Genomic DNA, 16,973 nt, shown 5'->3' on the forward strand with positions numbered 1-16,973 from the left:
AATGTAATTGATGACCTGTGTTCGAAAGTAGACGGGTATCTTTCTGAACTTTCTCGCTTCTTCACTGCAAAGTGTCTAGCCCTCTCCCCTACGAAATCCTCTGCGACCCTGTTCACAACCTGGACGAAGGAGGTCAGGCTACCGCTGGGGATTCACGTCGATGACACACCAATTCCGACGGTGAATAACCCCAAAATACTCGGAGTAACTTTCGACAGCCTGCTCTCCTTCTCTGCGCACTCAACCGCTATTGTCAATAAAGTACAGAGCCGCAACAAGGTCCTCAAGTCGCTAGCCGGCAGTACTTGGGGCAAAGACAAAGAAANAAGGAATTCACGTCGATGACACACCAATTCCGCACGCAACCGCTATTGTCAATAAAGTACAGAGCCGCAACAAGGTCCTCAAGTCGCTAGCCGGCAGTACTCTTGGGGCAAAGACAAAGAAACGTTGCTGGCAACATACAAAGCAATAGGCCGGCCGATTTTAAACTACGCAGCACTAGTGTGGTCACCGGGGACCAGTAGGACGCAGTGGATGAAGCTACAAAACACAGCACTTAGGACAACGACCGGATGCCTCCTGATGTCACCAGAACACCACCTCCACGATGAGGCGAAAATGATCCCAATTAGGGAGCACAACACGATGCTCTGCAAGCAGTTTCTGGTTGGGAGCCACAGATGTGGCCACCCAAATAGACAGCTGCTTGCAGAGGAGCCCTCGCCGAGGCACGTCAGGAGGCATCTATATGAACTGACGGACGAAGTCCAGAGGTTCATTAAGCAACCTCTGGACCCGTCAGCTCACAGACAGGCCCTGAACGGCATTCACAGGGACGCAGTCTCGAGTTATGTAGACTCAAGACCTGTGAATGCCGTTCTAGGCACACAAACACCGGACATTGACGCGAACACAATAGCCCAACTTCGCTCTGACTACTGCAGCAGGCTAAACTCCTACCTGAGTAGGCTAAATGCGGATGTGCCGAACGTATGTCCGGCATGCGGAGGGACCCCTCACGACTCGAAACATCTCTTCGCATGCCCGGTAAACCCCACAACCCTAACGGTGTCGTCCCTGTGGACCGACCCCATAGAGGCTGCACGCTTCTTGGGGCTGCCGTTAGTGGAACTCGACGACAACGACTGAGATATAAGCCGATCTGGGCGGGGTTGTTGTAGCCGCTACAACAACAACAACAACAATATCCAAACATTGTATTGTTACGTTTTGGAAGTAAGCCTGTATATACATAGTATACCTGCACCAAGCATTAAGTTAAGTTATTGTAAACTAGACATAAGGCGATTTGTGTCTATAGAAATTGATATCAATCCGCTTACGAACTTCCAAATTTGCTTTTTGCGGGGTTTCTTAAAGTAAGGGTCAAAACGACCCTTTCAGGCGGGAGCTAATGGGTTAAAATATTCTACGAAAATATTTCCCATGAAATTTTACTATATATGTCTTAACCTTTAATTTCGCTCAGACATTTATTTTAACCATTTTTCCCACTTTTTTGAAAACTACTTAGGCCGGAACATGAAAACTTGGTAGGCCATAAAATAAAAGCACGAGCTAACTTTTGCAAATCCTTCGAGAGTTTTATTACTGGATATGTATATTTTCAGAAAATATTAGCAAAGTCCGGGTTGGTTCGATTGTGGGGGATTAATGGGTTTGAAATGTGATTTGTGTAAATAATGGTAAATTCGGCTTTGGAGCACTGATTTCTTAGTGAGAGACTGGGTGCATTCCAAAACGTCAAAATACAAAGCATCAGTATCTGCTTTTCTAAACCACATTAGAAGAAGAGGTCTAACTTGCGCAACCTAGTTGAAAAGCATCCAGCGCACATTTGACGTTACAATCGACTGAGGTTTATAAATAAAACAGGGTGATGCTTTGTATTTTGACGTTTTGGAATGCACCCACTCATTAAGTTTTTTCAGTTACAGCCAATCAATTGGTTGTAAAGTCTCAAAAGGTTTTTTTTATAACTTACGAGGCCCAAAATTTCCAAGTTTTTAATAACAATGGTAGAAAAACCCCACCACTGGACAAGAACACAGTTAAAGTAATGAAAATAATTTAACAATTAATTTTTGTTCTTATTTAAATTTCGCACTCACCTTTCTTGACACCTCTTCTTTCATGCACTACCTTGTCCGTTGTTCTAGAGCGTTTAATATTAGGCCTTTCCCTAGACAGGGACGAACTATCTGAACTGGATGAGCCAGTGTCTGAATCCGAATCACTTGAGTCAGAGGAACCTAAAAGAGCACAAATACAATTGTAAAAATATACGTATAGATTTGAAATATACACATATTATGTATTATTCCAACTTTTAATTCAAAAGGCTTCGAAGAACGCCGGAGAATATACAACTTTTTTATTAGCGTCAAGAAAAAGAAAAAAAGCATTACCTGATTCCGAAGAACTCGAAGTAACTCGGTGTCTAGATTTCGACTTGTCAGTTTTCTTAGAGGTTGTTGATGGCCTTTTCCTTTTATGCAAGGGACTGTACGCATTTCTCTTCTCTAACGCAGGCGATATTGTACCTTTTCTCTTCAAATTAGGAGAATGCCGAGTACCTGAAAAAATTGATGCTTTGAAAAAGTATAAATATAAATACGATTGCTCACTCTCTTTTCAATTTCAACAATTTTTGATACTTATTAGAAACTAGTCTGCTTGTTACGATCTATGTTTATTTAATTCAGTTTCGGTCATTCAAAGCTCAAAAGGCTCAACTACCCTCCCGGAAATAGCTGAAAAACTTTTAAAACTTAACAATTTGAGTAATAAAGCAATATAGTGCACATCTGTAGGTAGTCACACAGTTACAAAAAGTAGTACATGGACAAGTTAAATGGACGGATTTGTAAGTATACACTTTTGAAAGTGCCTAGCGTCGCGGCGGTCCGCGTTCGCTAGCCGCCCCGCGCCACGCCGCGTTCGATGTCGCGCTCGTGTCCCCGCCCCCCTCCCCTCTTTCACAATTATGCACTGCTGGCATTATGACCGTTTAGAAAAAATAATAATAATAAAATGACACTAGTTCACTTCTGAAACTGCTATTTAATGTCCAAGTAATGGGAATGGTATTAGATATTGCATGCACCCCACCCATGGTGGAATTATACCAGGTGAAGTAATATTAGAATGAGAAGAAATATTTTGACACTGCCTTATTTGAAAACATGCCTATAAAATGTGACTATAAGACAGCCGAATGTCAGAAAATAAAGCGAAAAAGCTGTTTTATTAATTCACCTGTTTATTGCGCAATTCATCCCACCTCCTTGTACCGAGTTACGTTCAAATTTAGAAGTCTGAGAGTAGGTAAAATTTTACATATTTTTACATCACTATTTCGTACCGCATGTTCGCTTCGTCTTCGCAAACGAAATCCACATTTCGGATATGAGGAAACAAGTGGTGATAATGCGGAAATTTTAACTGAAGATAAAACTCAAAACAATATTCTCTGTGTTATATGCTGCGAACAGGAACGGCAACTTTTGTTTGTTCCATGCCATGGCGGAATTATACCAGGTGAAGTAATATTAGAGTGAGAAGAAAGATTTCGACACTGCCTTATTGAAAAATTGCTTTTAAAATTTGACTACAAGACAGCCGAATGACAGAAAATAAAGCGAGAAAGCTTTTTTATAACTTCACCTGTTTATTGCGCCATAGTTCCATGCAAACATTTTAAGGTTTTACAGCAATGTTTTCAACACATTTAAAAAAGCATGCAGATAAAATTCATGCAAAAGCGCTATGTCCAATTTGCTGAGCAGTTATTAAAGATGACTCTTTTCCTTATATTTTGTTAGACTTTTCATAAGTAAAAATATTTTGTGAATATTACTTTCTTCATATGAACTATATCACATTTTTTGTTTAATTGTATTTTTGGAATAAACAGTCTTTTTCCTTGTGTTCAGTAAACTGTCTTTGTTACAAATAGTATAAATAAGCAATGGGAAATAAGGCAAAATTTGTTTTATTTCCAAACTTTGTTGAAAATTAAGCAAAACTCAGATTTTGGTATTATTTCCCATTTAAAAGTGCCATAAAGCAAATTTTGCGTTATTGCCGCTTGTGTTATTTCACAGATATGCGATCAACTAAAAAGTTTTATCGAACAAATATTGAGTTTACGTACTTATTTGGCGTTATTAAAATTTGTTTACACAATGGCCCCTATTATGAGTAGCATTCGATCTTCGACCGTGGTCGAAGGTGCTGATCGGACGAATTTTCATTTGGTATTATGATGCTCATTCGGTGAAAAATAGCGCTATTGTGAATATAGCTCGTTTAGGTTGTTCACATTAGTATATTTTTCACCACTAAGAAGCTTTGTAATTTATTACAAATTAATTTATGTAAATTTGTGCAAATTAAAATAAACACTTGTTAAAAATGTGTACAACGGAGTTCTGGTTCGACGATTCGTCAGAGGATGAGAGCTTAGTAAACTTGCCAGGGATAGAAAACGTTTAAGAGAATTTTAATTCCTTTCTTTTATTTATCATTTTCTTAATGCATACAGATTAACACAGTATTCTAATTTCATGTTGCGTTCAATAAGTACATCAATGCTGCATTAGAAAAGTTAATGGCATTATTTATATTACAAAGTAAAATAGTTTTAAATGCCAATTTCAGTGAGTAGTAGTACACATTTTGTGGGGTGAACATTGAAAAATAAAAGTAAAAAAATAAATAAATAAAATATTGTAATAACGTTAGAAAGAATCAATACAAAGAGTCAATACCAGGGACCGTAACAGTTATAACTTTTATTATAAAAATCACTTTTTAATCGTTATTAATTGAGTTTTATTTTTTGCTCAAAACATAACGAACATTTTTTTAGTTTTATTTTTTACTCAGAAAATAATCGTTATGTTTTGAGTTTTATTTTTTGCTCGGAAAATAATCGTTACGTTTTAAGTTTTATTTTTTGCTCGGAAAATAATGGTTACGTTTCAAGTTTTATTTTTTGATCGGAAAATAATCGTTACGTTTGGAGTTTTATTTTTTGCTCGGAAAATAATGGTTAGGTTTTAAGTTTTATTTTTTGCTCGGAAAATAATCGTTACGTTTTGCTCAGAAAATAAAACTTAATTTTTGCGTATGCGTATGCGCATGCGTGAACAGACAGGGGCGGCTACATTAAACTTTTAACGCCACTGTGGATTGGGTAATGAAAATACAGAGAGCAAGATACAAGGGCGGAAACAAAGACAAGGGTAACGACAACACCACAGACAATCACAACCTATTGAAGGATCAAGCCAATGATAAATATGAAGAACTGGACAAAGTTAAAGATAAATAAAAAGACAAGGATTAAGATGAAGACAAAGGTGATTAAGGTGATGAAGATGAAGATGTTCAGCTTCATCTTCGCCTTCATCTTCATCTTCATCTTCATCTTCATCTTCATCTTCATCTTCATCTTCATCTTCATCTTCATCTTCATCTTCATCTTCATCTTCATTTATCCTTGTTTTTTTATTTATCTTTAACTTTGTCCATACGCGCATACGCATACGTAAAAATTGGGTTTTATTTTCTGAGCAAAAAATAAAACTCAAGAAATAACGATTATTTTCCGAGCAAAAAATAAAACTTAAAACGTAATGATTATTTTCCGAGCAAGAAATGAAACTCAAAACGTAACGATTATTTTCCGATCAAAAACTAAAACTTAAAACGTAACCATTATTTTCCGAACAAAAAATACAACTTAAAACGTAACTATTATTTTCCGAGCAAAAAATAAAACTCAAAACATAACGATTATTATTATAATTATAATGATTAAACTTGATTTTTATAAGTAAAAATTAAAAAATAAAAATCAGTGCCGCTGAAGGTATTCCGAGTAGTAAGAAATATATTGGTGTACTCCTTATGCACGCAGCATTTCTCTTTCAGTGTGATTTTTTGCGTAGAAAATTTCAAAAGTAATCGTTATTTGCGGTCCCTGATTACTACTCCTAGGTATTTCAACTTTTCAACATTTTCAAGCTGGAAACAAGTATCGTCGCAGTTGGCGGTGCAAGCGAAAGACTGTTTTGACTCATTCAGAGAGCACTCAGGATTATGCAAAATTAAAACGCAGACAATCTGAAGAATGAAATGAATGAAAATATCAGTGTGGGGATTCTTTGGTAACGAGGCTAAAGTACATAAGCTTAGTTTTACTACTTACAGACAGTTTATGCAATGCAAACCAGATTCTCAGTAGATATATGTCGTGATTAATGTCACATATTGCTTCAAAGTAGCTCGAGTACAATAAGCAATGGCAAGGTCATCAGCAAAAGCAGTTACTTTGCCTTTCAATGGCAAAGACAAAATTTAATTGATATAAATCAAAAATAGTATTGGACCAAGAACTGAACCTTGGGGCACGCCCAGAAGAACAGGCTCTAAACTACTATAGCTATTTGCCACTTTGACTTTTTGTACTCTATTCGAGAGATAGGATTTAAACCAATTATGCATAAACCCTCTGAAACCAGCGCTAAATAGCTTATTTAAAAGTATATCTCTATCTACCATATCAAAAGCTTTTGTAATGTCAACAAAAAGGGCCAAGCCCTGGTAGATGTACGAGCAAAAATCTAGTAGAGCATCTTCCGTAGAAAGTCCCGAACGAAAGCCAAACTTCATTGGGCTAAAGAATTTCGACCTATCAAGACAGTCTACAATTCTATTTTTAATAACTTTTTCAAATACTTTTGATATTGTCGAGAGCAAAGATCTAGGCCTGTAATTATTTGAATCGATCTTATCGCCTCTTTTGAAAATTGGAATTACAATAGCGCACTTCAAATCTTCTGGAAAAACACCCTGTGTAACACTAGCATTGAATAAGTATTTAAGTATATCAACTATATTAAAGGATATGCTTTTTAGTATCTTATTGGAAATAGCGTCATCACCGCAAGAGCCAGAGTTATTTAAAAGCTTGATTATGTTAGCTATTTCTAAGCTTGAAATTGACTTAAAAAAGAAACTTTTCTGAGTATCAGGGTTTGAGGGCAGTTCTAAAGCAAACTGACAGTTGCAGTCAGTACATTCAGTTTTCCCAATAGAGGTGAAGGGCTTATTGAATTCATTGGCTACTCCTATAGGATCTGAGATCGAATGACCTTCTGACCACAGGGTAATTGACTCGACACGCTCTGCCGGTGCTCGATTAAGAGCCCGATTGACAACCTCCAACTCTCTTCTTGCATTTCCGAATGAGAATTTAAACTCATTTCGAAAAAGCTATCTCGCCTCAATCGAATTGCTTTATTAGTTTTGTTACTAAGTTTGATGTATCGAGAACGAAGTTTTCTATTATTTGGACGCTCGGTGCACTTTTTGCTTAATTTATTTTTTAGTTTTATTTTCTTTAAGAGATCTTGATCTATCCAAGGTTTAAGTCTCATGTTCTGCTTTCGATGTAACGTATTAAAGCTAGAAGCTCCAATATGAGACTTTCAAGGTTTACAGAAATAAAGCATAGGACAACGAAACGTCGTTTTCTGCGTAAAAATGCAACCAATTCTCGTAGCGTAACTTGTCATTCAGTAACTTCAAATTAATTTTAGTATATGATTTCCTAATATTTTTTGTTTTGCTTATAATCGTATCAAAATCTTTGATCTGAATACCTGTCATCGTATGATCGGTAACTTGCAAATCCAAACTCAAACTGCTGCAATAGCTATGTGGGATAGTTTTAAAACGACAAACAACATGGTCAATACAGGTGCCTGAACTTGTACGAGTTGGTTCATTTAAATACGATGTGAAGCCGTTATCAGCCATCAATGCTAAATAGTCATCTGTTGCGGCGCAACGATGTATTATATCTAAATTAAAATCGCCAACAATAAGCAAATTGGCCGCATTTTCATTGCATAGAAAACCTAGTATTCTTCAACAAAATCAGAAGCCGGCATTGAATGTAGTCTGTATACACATACAAATGTAAATTGTTCACCTCTTATATTACAAGAAAGCTTTAGCATGTCTGCACTTTTGAAGTAAAAATTGAACGACGTACATTCATATACGTCACGCACAAAAACTCCAACACCCCCTGCACTGTAGCTATCGTTAGTGTTAGCAAAAAAGTTATAACTTGGTATTTTATAATAATTTTTCTCATATGAGAAAATCCAGACTTCAGACACAAAAATTATAACTGGTTAAATATTTAAAGCTGCAAGATTACATACAAATACACAAAAATTTTGCCTTAGACTACATATGTTTTGGTGAATAACTAAGAAATTTTTTAAACTTGCTGAGTGAGAATTAAGTATTACATTATTGTTTGTGATGATTGGGGTATCATTAATTAGAACATCGGAAAACATTTGTTATGGTCTTATATATAGAGACAAAATGCTCAGACTAGTTTACTACTTGTAACTAGTCTTTTATCAAATTTAAGTCTTCGAATGTCCTGATAATGATAAGCGCATTGTCAGCTTTTTTCATGAAAAAAGTAGTTTTACCTAGCCATAGCGTTTTTCTTTTTTAATTTTGTACGCAGCCGTAAACAAAGCTCGATTATACCTCGTAAGAGAATCGTTTATATAAATTCTATTACTAGAAGAGTCATCAAATAATTGAGGGGTCAACTTGTGTGCTTTGATTTTCCTGGCGGCCATAACACTTTTCTTAATCTCATTAGACCTAAAATGCACGCATATAATATTACGAGCAGGTAACGAGGCAGTTTTCGGTTTTATGATTTTTATAACACATTCGTCAACTTGAGAAGGCGATATCGAGACTCCCAGAGCGTCAACGATTATTTTCTGCATGCAAGCTTCAGCATTGCTACTGTTTTGCTGTGGTACGCCAGTTATTTCGATCACGTTCTCATGTTCTTTTTGCTCTCTCCAATGTATTTTACTCTCCAGCTTTATTACTCTCTCTTGTTCTCTTCAGATTGCACGCTCATTGATTTAAGCATATCGGTGTTAATCCGTTTCAGACTTAGAATCTCTTCATAAAGGAGCTGAAGAGTTATTTCTTTTAGAGCTTAAACAGAAGGCAGCGTTGATCCGGATCAACTCTGGAATTAACTGCAGTTGGTCCGGGTTAAGTCCCAGTTAATCCGGATCAACATTGCTGTCTGTTTAAGCTTTTATTCACATTATTCGCATTTGTTTGCTCAGTAGGTGGTTGACCCGTAACTTTGTTTTCATGCTTTGATGCAGTATTTCGAAAGTACGGGTCGTTGTTTTGATGATTTGTGTTATTTGCGCTAGCCGTTTTTGCGTGTTGCTGCCTATGTAGTGACTTCCCTTGTCCATCAGGTATACCTTTGCGTTGCTTGCTGTTGGTTTCGTTGCTGGTTTTGTAGCTTTGACGGCTTCATACCTTGCGAAATCAAATCACCTTCCCGCGGAGAAATGCTAGTGGGTGGCTGAAAATTTACAGGTGTAGCAGATGAAGAGTGAACATCTGAAGCCGGCACCGGCTGTAGAAGCATAGACTTTCGGCATTTATCGCATCGATACTTTACATTGCTACCTTTCATATACTCGACGTCGGATTGTTTTAGTTTGACACACGCACAATGAAATATGTGCTTGCAGTCAGTACAAGTGACTTTGCCACTGTCAGCACGGTCAACTTTTTGTGCGCAAATTACACAGTTTATAATAAAACTTATAGAATATGACTTTTAAATTTAAGTTTAATGTAAACCAGTAGTGTCCAACCGGTAGCTCGCGGGCGCCTGGTAGCTCGCGACCTAAATTTTAAGCGCCCGCAAACAAGAAGATGAACAGAATATTTTGTATTGAATTGAAAAGTTTAACAATTGGAAGCTTTTTTGGTACATAGGTAAGCTTTTTTTTTTGAATTTTCACGAACTCATTCACTTCTTATCTTTCTATGCTAGACATGACAGAATCTGTTTCAGGATTTTCAAAACAAAAACAGCGTAATCTCAGCAATAAAAAGGTGTCGTTATCTGATGACCTACCAAACGATATTCATGGCCAAATAAAAAGCGATTTCAAGAAATGTGACTAGGTTTCCTTACAAATGGATGAGTCGACCGATGTTTAAGAAAAAACCTTTTTTTCTATATTTTTTGCGATGATGCTTTGACCAGGGCTTGAACCCAGGCGTTGCGGAGTGGAGGCGCGCACTGCTTACCACTACACCACAGCAGCCGGCATATATATATATATAACGCAGTGAAAAAGAAGGAAAATCTGATTGCAATAACACTCAACCTTGAAAATGTTATGAGCACGATCATTCGTATTGTGAACTTGATTCGCGGATGACCGTTAAAGCATCGGCAATTCAAATGAATTTTTCGATTAATTTTAGAGTGAATTCGGTCACATATTCTACCACTCTGAAGTAAGATGGCAGTCAAGGTAAAGTGCTCTCAATATTTGTAGCTTTGATGACAGACTGATGTGACTGCAAAACTAAATGATTTCAATACAACTTTGCAATCTCGAAATCGATGTATAAAAATAACATGATTTTAGCCTGCACAACTGTGCAATATAAACCAGATTTTAAGAAGTTATCTGAAAATATGCAGCTTGAAGCATCATATTAAGTTTATTGGGCATGTGCTGCGAGTCGTACGATTTGAAATCGGTGTAATTTGCAAACTATTTTTGATTATTTTTAGGGAAAGTAATAAATATTTCAAATGAAAACGGCAAGAAACACATAACTTACGTCATATCTATCGATTCTGTGCCAAATTTTGCCGTTTTGTTAATCAATCTCCGAAGGTTTTGCATCGATCTCAAATCGTACGAATTGCAGCACATTCCCATATGTTTACAATAAAATGAATGTTCTTCATTAAAATATTATGCACTGTTATTAATTTAACTTAACTGTACAAACTTTAATAATAAATAAATATTTTAAAAGGATCAGTTAGTAGAATATATACATTGAATTTAAGAAGAGTGAAACGAGTTAACGCAGTTAAGATTGAAGTTAAGCAAGCGGTGCCCGCGTATTATAGCGATAGTTTCAAGTCCAAGTTCTGTTGGACACCACTGATGTAAACGAAATGGTTTCGATGCGTGCACCCCACACACACTGAGAACACGTCTACTCGCGGCGACGGTTGACTAGATACAAAAATGAATTATTAGTGTAGTCTTTCGAATATACTGTTTTGACATACAATATACATATTTAAGAAATTCGTCTACAGATTTATTAAAAAATTCCGCCTGTCTAAAGAGGCGTTTGTGAGCAGTGATCGGACTTCAAACAAAAATTGTGTGGTAGAATCTGGAAAAAAGTGTGGTAGATTTCAAAAAATGTGGTAGATCTCAAGTTTTGGATCAAACTTTGTACAAAAATTAAAAAAATTCTGCAAGGTTTCACCTAAATTGCAAACATTTTTATTAGAATCTAAAAAAAATTAATTTTAGCATAATAAAGTGCAAGATTTACAGGTTGCGTTGAGTTTTGGCAATTTTTTTTTCTTGACAGTGAAAAGCAGTTCCTTCCATATCAAGATATTTTTCGAATATACTTTGAAAGATTTCTGCAACCTTACGGAGTGCTGCCAGATTTTCTTGTTATCACATCACGATGTAGCGAACAAAAGTGGCACGTTCCAGAAACCGTTACTTGGGCTTTGCCGATTTTGACAATTCTCAAGTAAAAGTAAACAGCGCTTTAGAAACTTTAGATGCACTGCAATTTGCTACTTTCACAAAAATCGACGTTTTTTTAACATTTCTTTTTTATAAATCATATATTTTGCAATATAACACAATAAAACCACGTTTCCTGTCGAAAAATTGAATATTGAGAAAATTTACTATTTTACGGTTTATTTTATTCTCCCATTCTGCCTGTTGTTAGTGTTTAGTGTTGGACNCTGCAATTTGCTACTTTCACAAAAATCGCCGTTTTTTTAACATTTCTTTTTTATAAATCATATATTTTGCAATATAACACAATAAAACCACGTTTCCTGTCGAAAAATTGAATATTGAGAAAATTTACTATTTTACGGTTTATTTTATTCTCCCATTCTGCCTGTTGTTAGTGTTTAGTGTTGGACAATTTTTGCTCTTAAAATTAAGAAAATTATCTCGAGCAAAACTAAAACTACTCAAAAACGCGAATATGTGGTAGATTTCAGACCTTGTGTGGTAGATGCTCACAAAAGTGGCAGATCTACCACAATGTGGTAGAAGTCCGTTCACAACTTGTGAGCCAAATCTTTTTAAAATATTTTAAAACTATCAGCAGCTCAAGCAACAGCTCTACGAATTTTGATCTCAGAGTATTGGGAGTTGCTTTTACTAGTAAAACCAGCTTTTCGAGCTTGTGTTTAGTATTCACGACTTTAGAACTGCATGAAATCAATAAAAATTGTTTAAAATTAGTGTCTAGCCGCCAAAAAGTAAGGAAACAAATGCAAAATCATACATTTTTCACAATTTTCTAACACTTCGCTACACAATCGAAAGCAAAATTCTAACAGAAAGTTGGATACTTAAGGAAAATTTCGACACGGTTGTGGTTGTATAGCTCATAATACGAATTTCACATTCGATATTCGATCTTCATAACCAACGAAGATCGAAAATCGAATGCAACTCATAAAAGGGGCCAATAGTAATAATATTTTGGGGCTCACACTTTTGCTAAGTATTTGGCTGAGCTTCTCCTCCAATTTATGGCATGCGACCTGACAGATAACACGACCTGATAACAGAAATGGAGGGTCATAAAATTTGATTACGATTCCAAACGGCGAATGGTTTTAATAAGAAGCCTTCTCATTGCGGAAATACTGTCGGAGGTTTGACATTGCCTAGGCGACCGCTGCCAGAAAAAACTTTTCTAATTTAAATGTTGCTTGGTCCAGGGATGAAACCCAGGTTCTGTGGAGTGGTAGTACACACTTTAAAATTCATGACATTATAATATGACTAGTTACGAAACTAGCAACTATTTGTCTCATAAATCCAAGTAAAAAAGGTAGGCTAAAAACTAAAGTTACTTTTAGGATAGAAGAAAGAGCGAACAAATATATAATGGGCACAGAAGCCAGAGCCATGAGGTAACAGAGAAAGATTCGTTACCACGATATTCGGGTCTACGTAACCAGAACGACCCTGATTTTTAACAGGCGCAGGACTGCCACTTTAATCCAGGGGTATAGTCGGATGGAGGATAAGGGGAATAGTTTCCTATCACTTGTCCAATGAACTATGTACAGCGGGGCGACGAATAACTGCTACGCAGTTTTTTTTTTTTTTTTTTTTTTTTTTAATAAAAAGGTCCTTTATAGATTTTGCGAAGAAAGTATTTTATTATAAATTTTCTACAGATTTTACTTTAATTTTATTAATTAGTTTTTAAGTTTTAACCTCTATTTGGATTGGAACAGCGGTGAACGCTTTGAGAGAAAAGCGCAAGCGGTACGCAAATCTTTAATTTATATCTTCTGTAACCATAAGCTAATTTCATTTATTTTTTTATTTTTTTTATACAAATTCTCAGAAAAAATTCTCCTGAAAAGGACTTTCGTGCCATATGTACTTATCTCCCAAAGTTTATGCTGCTGCCAAACGCAAATAAGAATTACAATTTTAAAACGAATTGATAAAATTAAAGTAAAATATGTACCTACAAAATTAACAATTAAATACTTACTTCGCAAAATCTAAAAACGATCCTTCCTTTTTTTCAAAAAAACTGTGTAACAGTTATTCGTCGCGACACTGTACATATGTATTATTTTGATTTTGTTTCTTCTAAATTAATTATACATAAGACTAGAGGCATACGCCGCCTTTTTTGTCATTACTCACGTGCCGCCACCTAGTTACGAAAATATCGGCGCGGCGGCGGTGGCGGTGGCGTTCGGCACCTAAGGAATTTTGTACAAAATGTTCATGATTTATTCACATTGAAATTCATTTTTAAAGGAGTATTTTTACCTAATTTGGGCCACTGAATAGGAGTATGATCTCCTCTATTTTTCCAAAAAAGCGTAACTCAGAAAACACGCTTTTTGATCGAAAGCCTTTATTACAGTTGAATTAGGGTTGAACGATTTTTTCCGCAGTAGTAAATTTTTTTCAATACCACAACTACTTCTTTTTTATATACTACAACAACAAGAAAGTTATCACACATCTAATATCTCAGTGACGTGTTTCTAGCCGCTATCGCGAGCGGACGTGTTTTGCCCAGCTCCATTCCTTTGTGATATTTTGCTGTGACATTAAAGCCATACATAATCATAAACTAATCTGTTTAGGCAACGTGTTGAGACAGTGACTCTTACAAATAAATATAGTCATACATTTCGTGGTAAATTACTTAAAATGCCTTGTGTTTGCGGAAAAAAGTAGATCGTTCGCAAGCCAAAATCCAGTGCGGTAAATGCAAGGAATTATTTAATCTGGTTTGTGTTGGTGTTTTGCGCGCTGATGCAGAGTTTTTGGCTATCTCTGACAAAAAGTACTTTTGCCAAAAGTACGCAGATGCCCGCCGAAAATCTATTCGTACCCCTCCACCCGTCGTTAACCGTGTTGAGAACGGCGAATCAGATATCTCGCCATCACCAACTCAGCAGCTCTGATCGGCAAAAGTGCTAATGTCTAACAGCAACAACAGCCACTAATTAAACAAACGCCTATCCAACATGAAAGCGGAATAACAACAGAGAGCAACCAACAAACAGACCTTCCGTCGGTTTTAAAAGAAATTAACAGCCCTATTCCGGTTTTGCAATAGAATGACAATTGATCATCCTTCATTGTCGTGATTTTGTCATTGTCGTTGCACGTTGGCATTCCTAACAAAAAATGACAAGCGAAAAGCTTTTGTCAACTTACCATGCATGGTGAAAAGTTCATTGTTGTAGAAACAGCTGGTCAACGCTATTATTTGCAAAAAATATGAGCGGTGAAACACCAGAAAAGTGAGTATTTGTGTGAAATAAATAAATTCGTATATTTATAACATTTATAAACATTTTAGACGTCCAAAATATGAGCGGACGACGCAGGAGCAGCTGCAATTTTATGTGCAGTTTTGTAGGGAGCATCCGGAGCTGCAAAAAGGAAAAAATAATCCGTGCTCCCCAAAACTGATGCAGTCGCTCTGGACGCAGATGGCTGACAGCCTAAACGCCATGCGTGGTCCCACCCGCTCCGTAGCAAAGTGGAAAGATGTATGCTTTGTATATTTCCATACATACATATGTATGTATTTATATCTTTCATTTATGCATGAATACATTTGCATATACACATTATTTCGCAGACATTAGCGGCGTGGAAAAATCAGCTACGCTGCAGAGCACGAAAAGTGCATGAGGATGTAATTGGAACAGGTGGGGGACCACGGACGGAAATTTATTAAATCGTCGCACTCTTTATATCAACACAAACATATGTTTTTGCCTTGTCACCTGCCCAAAAAGTCATGACAATAAAAATGACAATTGGCATAATTCGAGCTTTTGAATTTTGCTGCGAATACCAAAAAGCTGCAATGGTAATTTTTATATCAATTGTCATCGCGGTGTGCTAGCACAGTCTGCTAGCCGACGAAGTCGTCTCTGCACTTGCTATGCTTAAAGAAGAAGTGAAAGAACTTCGCCTAAATGTAATTCTTGCAAATGCGGAGCATAAAAAGCCAACCAAAAGAAATAATTAGCTCTCCCACATCCACTGCCAATACGCCAGCCGCCTCTGTTGCTGCATTACTCAAACAAATGCAGTCCCGTTCGGCTGTTGCTGGAAAGAGCGACTCTGCCGATCACTCGGAGTATGTTTCATCAGCTCCGCCAGNATGCGGAGCATAAAAAGCCAACCAAAAGAAATAATTAGCTCTCCCACATCCACTGCCAATACGCCAGCCGCCTCTGTTGCTGCATTACTCAAGCAAATGCAGTCCCGTTCGGCTGTTGCTGGAAAGAGCGACTCTGCCGATCACTCGGAGTATGTTTCATCAGCTCCGCCAGTCGAGCAATGTAAAGCCGTCGCTGATTTGTGTGCAGCGACGTCGACTGATGCTGCTGCTGCTTCAAATGCTGATGTTGTTTCAAATGCTGCTGTCTCTAATTCTAACCTACATCATATGCCAGCATGGTTCGTTCATTTGTCTCTGCAGTAGGAGATACCACTGGTGATCCGCCGCATATTGTCGGTGCTTCTGCTCATGCTGCTTGCGCTTCAGAAAAGCTTAAGATGAATTCACATCTAATCGTTGGCTCCAATCCGAGTGCTGAATTAGACGTTGCAGATAAAGTACAGTGGTTGCACCTCTCATCATTTAAGCCTTCTTTCACCACAGAAGAGATCATCGCTTACGTGTCTAAGCATACAGCTATCGACTCAAAACTAATATCTTGTCATATGCTCATAAAAAAAAATGTGGATGTTAAAACATTAAAGCACGTTAATTTCAAATTAGGGATTTCCTCGGCGCATTATGACAAATTCTTAAACCTAGAAATCTGGCCATCTAACGTAACGATTCGTCCATTAAAGTTTTTTCGCCAAGCGGGGAACGTAGATGCAGCCGCATAAGAGCCGTGCCACGTTCTAAATCTCTTGTAAATGTACCATGTGTTGAATATTCGCTATATTATCAAAATGTGAGTGGAATGCGCACTAAATCTGCTCAGTTCTATCGCGAAGTGTCACTACACGAATAAGATATCGTTGCTATTACTGAGACATGGCTGAATGAAAATTTTTATTTCCACTGAATTCTTCGATAGCTACTATAATGTAAACCGGAATGACGAGAGCTTCATAAAGGCGGTGGAGTCTTACTCGCGATTAGATCAGACTTGTGCAGTAAATCTGTTGAGCTGGATTGTGTTGGAGGCAGACTTTATCAAGTCTGTGTTAATGTAAAATTTGCAAATAATAAGTCTATTATATTTTCAC

The 16,973-nt window shown here is 36.9% G+C and overlaps 2 protein-coding genes across 4 annotated transcripts in view; one reads left to right on the forward strand and one right to left on the reverse strand.

Annotated features, from left to right (window-relative positions):
* LOC108359953 (zinc finger CCCH domain-containing protein 18) overlaps positions 1-16,973 on the reverse strand; it is a 193,546-nt gene that overhangs the window by 15,564 nt on the left and 161,009 nt on the right. For all 3 annotated transcript variants that reach the window (XM_017612044.1, XM_017612043.1, XM_017612042.1), the window contains 2 exons: positions 2,433-2,600; positions 2,136-2,276 (listed from right to left, as the gene is read on the reverse strand). In XM_017612044.1, coding sequence (XP_017467533.1) covers positions 2,136-2,276; positions 2,433-2,600 — 309 coding nt within the window. The remainder of the gene's footprint in view (positions 1-2,135; positions 2,277-2,432; positions 2,601-16,973) is intronic.
* Positions 14,709-15,586, forward strand: LOC108359954 (uncharacterized). The gene is made up of 3 exons (XM_017612045.1): positions 14,709-14,992; positions 15,052-15,244; positions 15,337-15,586. The coding sequence occupies exons 1-3, from the start codon at positions 14,970-14,972 to the stop codon at positions 15,433-15,435; spliced, it is 315 nt and encodes a 104-aa protein (XP_017467534.1). The 5' UTR covers positions 14,709-14,969; the 3' UTR covers positions 15,436-15,586.

Source organism: Rhagoletis zephyria, unplaced genomic scaffold (genome assembly GCF_001687245.7).
Source record: "Rhagoletis zephyria isolate East Lansing unplaced genomic scaffold, Rhagoletis_zephyria_1.1 Rzeph_scaffold_00494, whole genome shotgun sequence".
Classification (NCBI taxonomy): Eukaryota; Metazoa; Arthropoda; class Insecta; order Diptera; family Tephritidae; genus Rhagoletis; species Rhagoletis zephyria.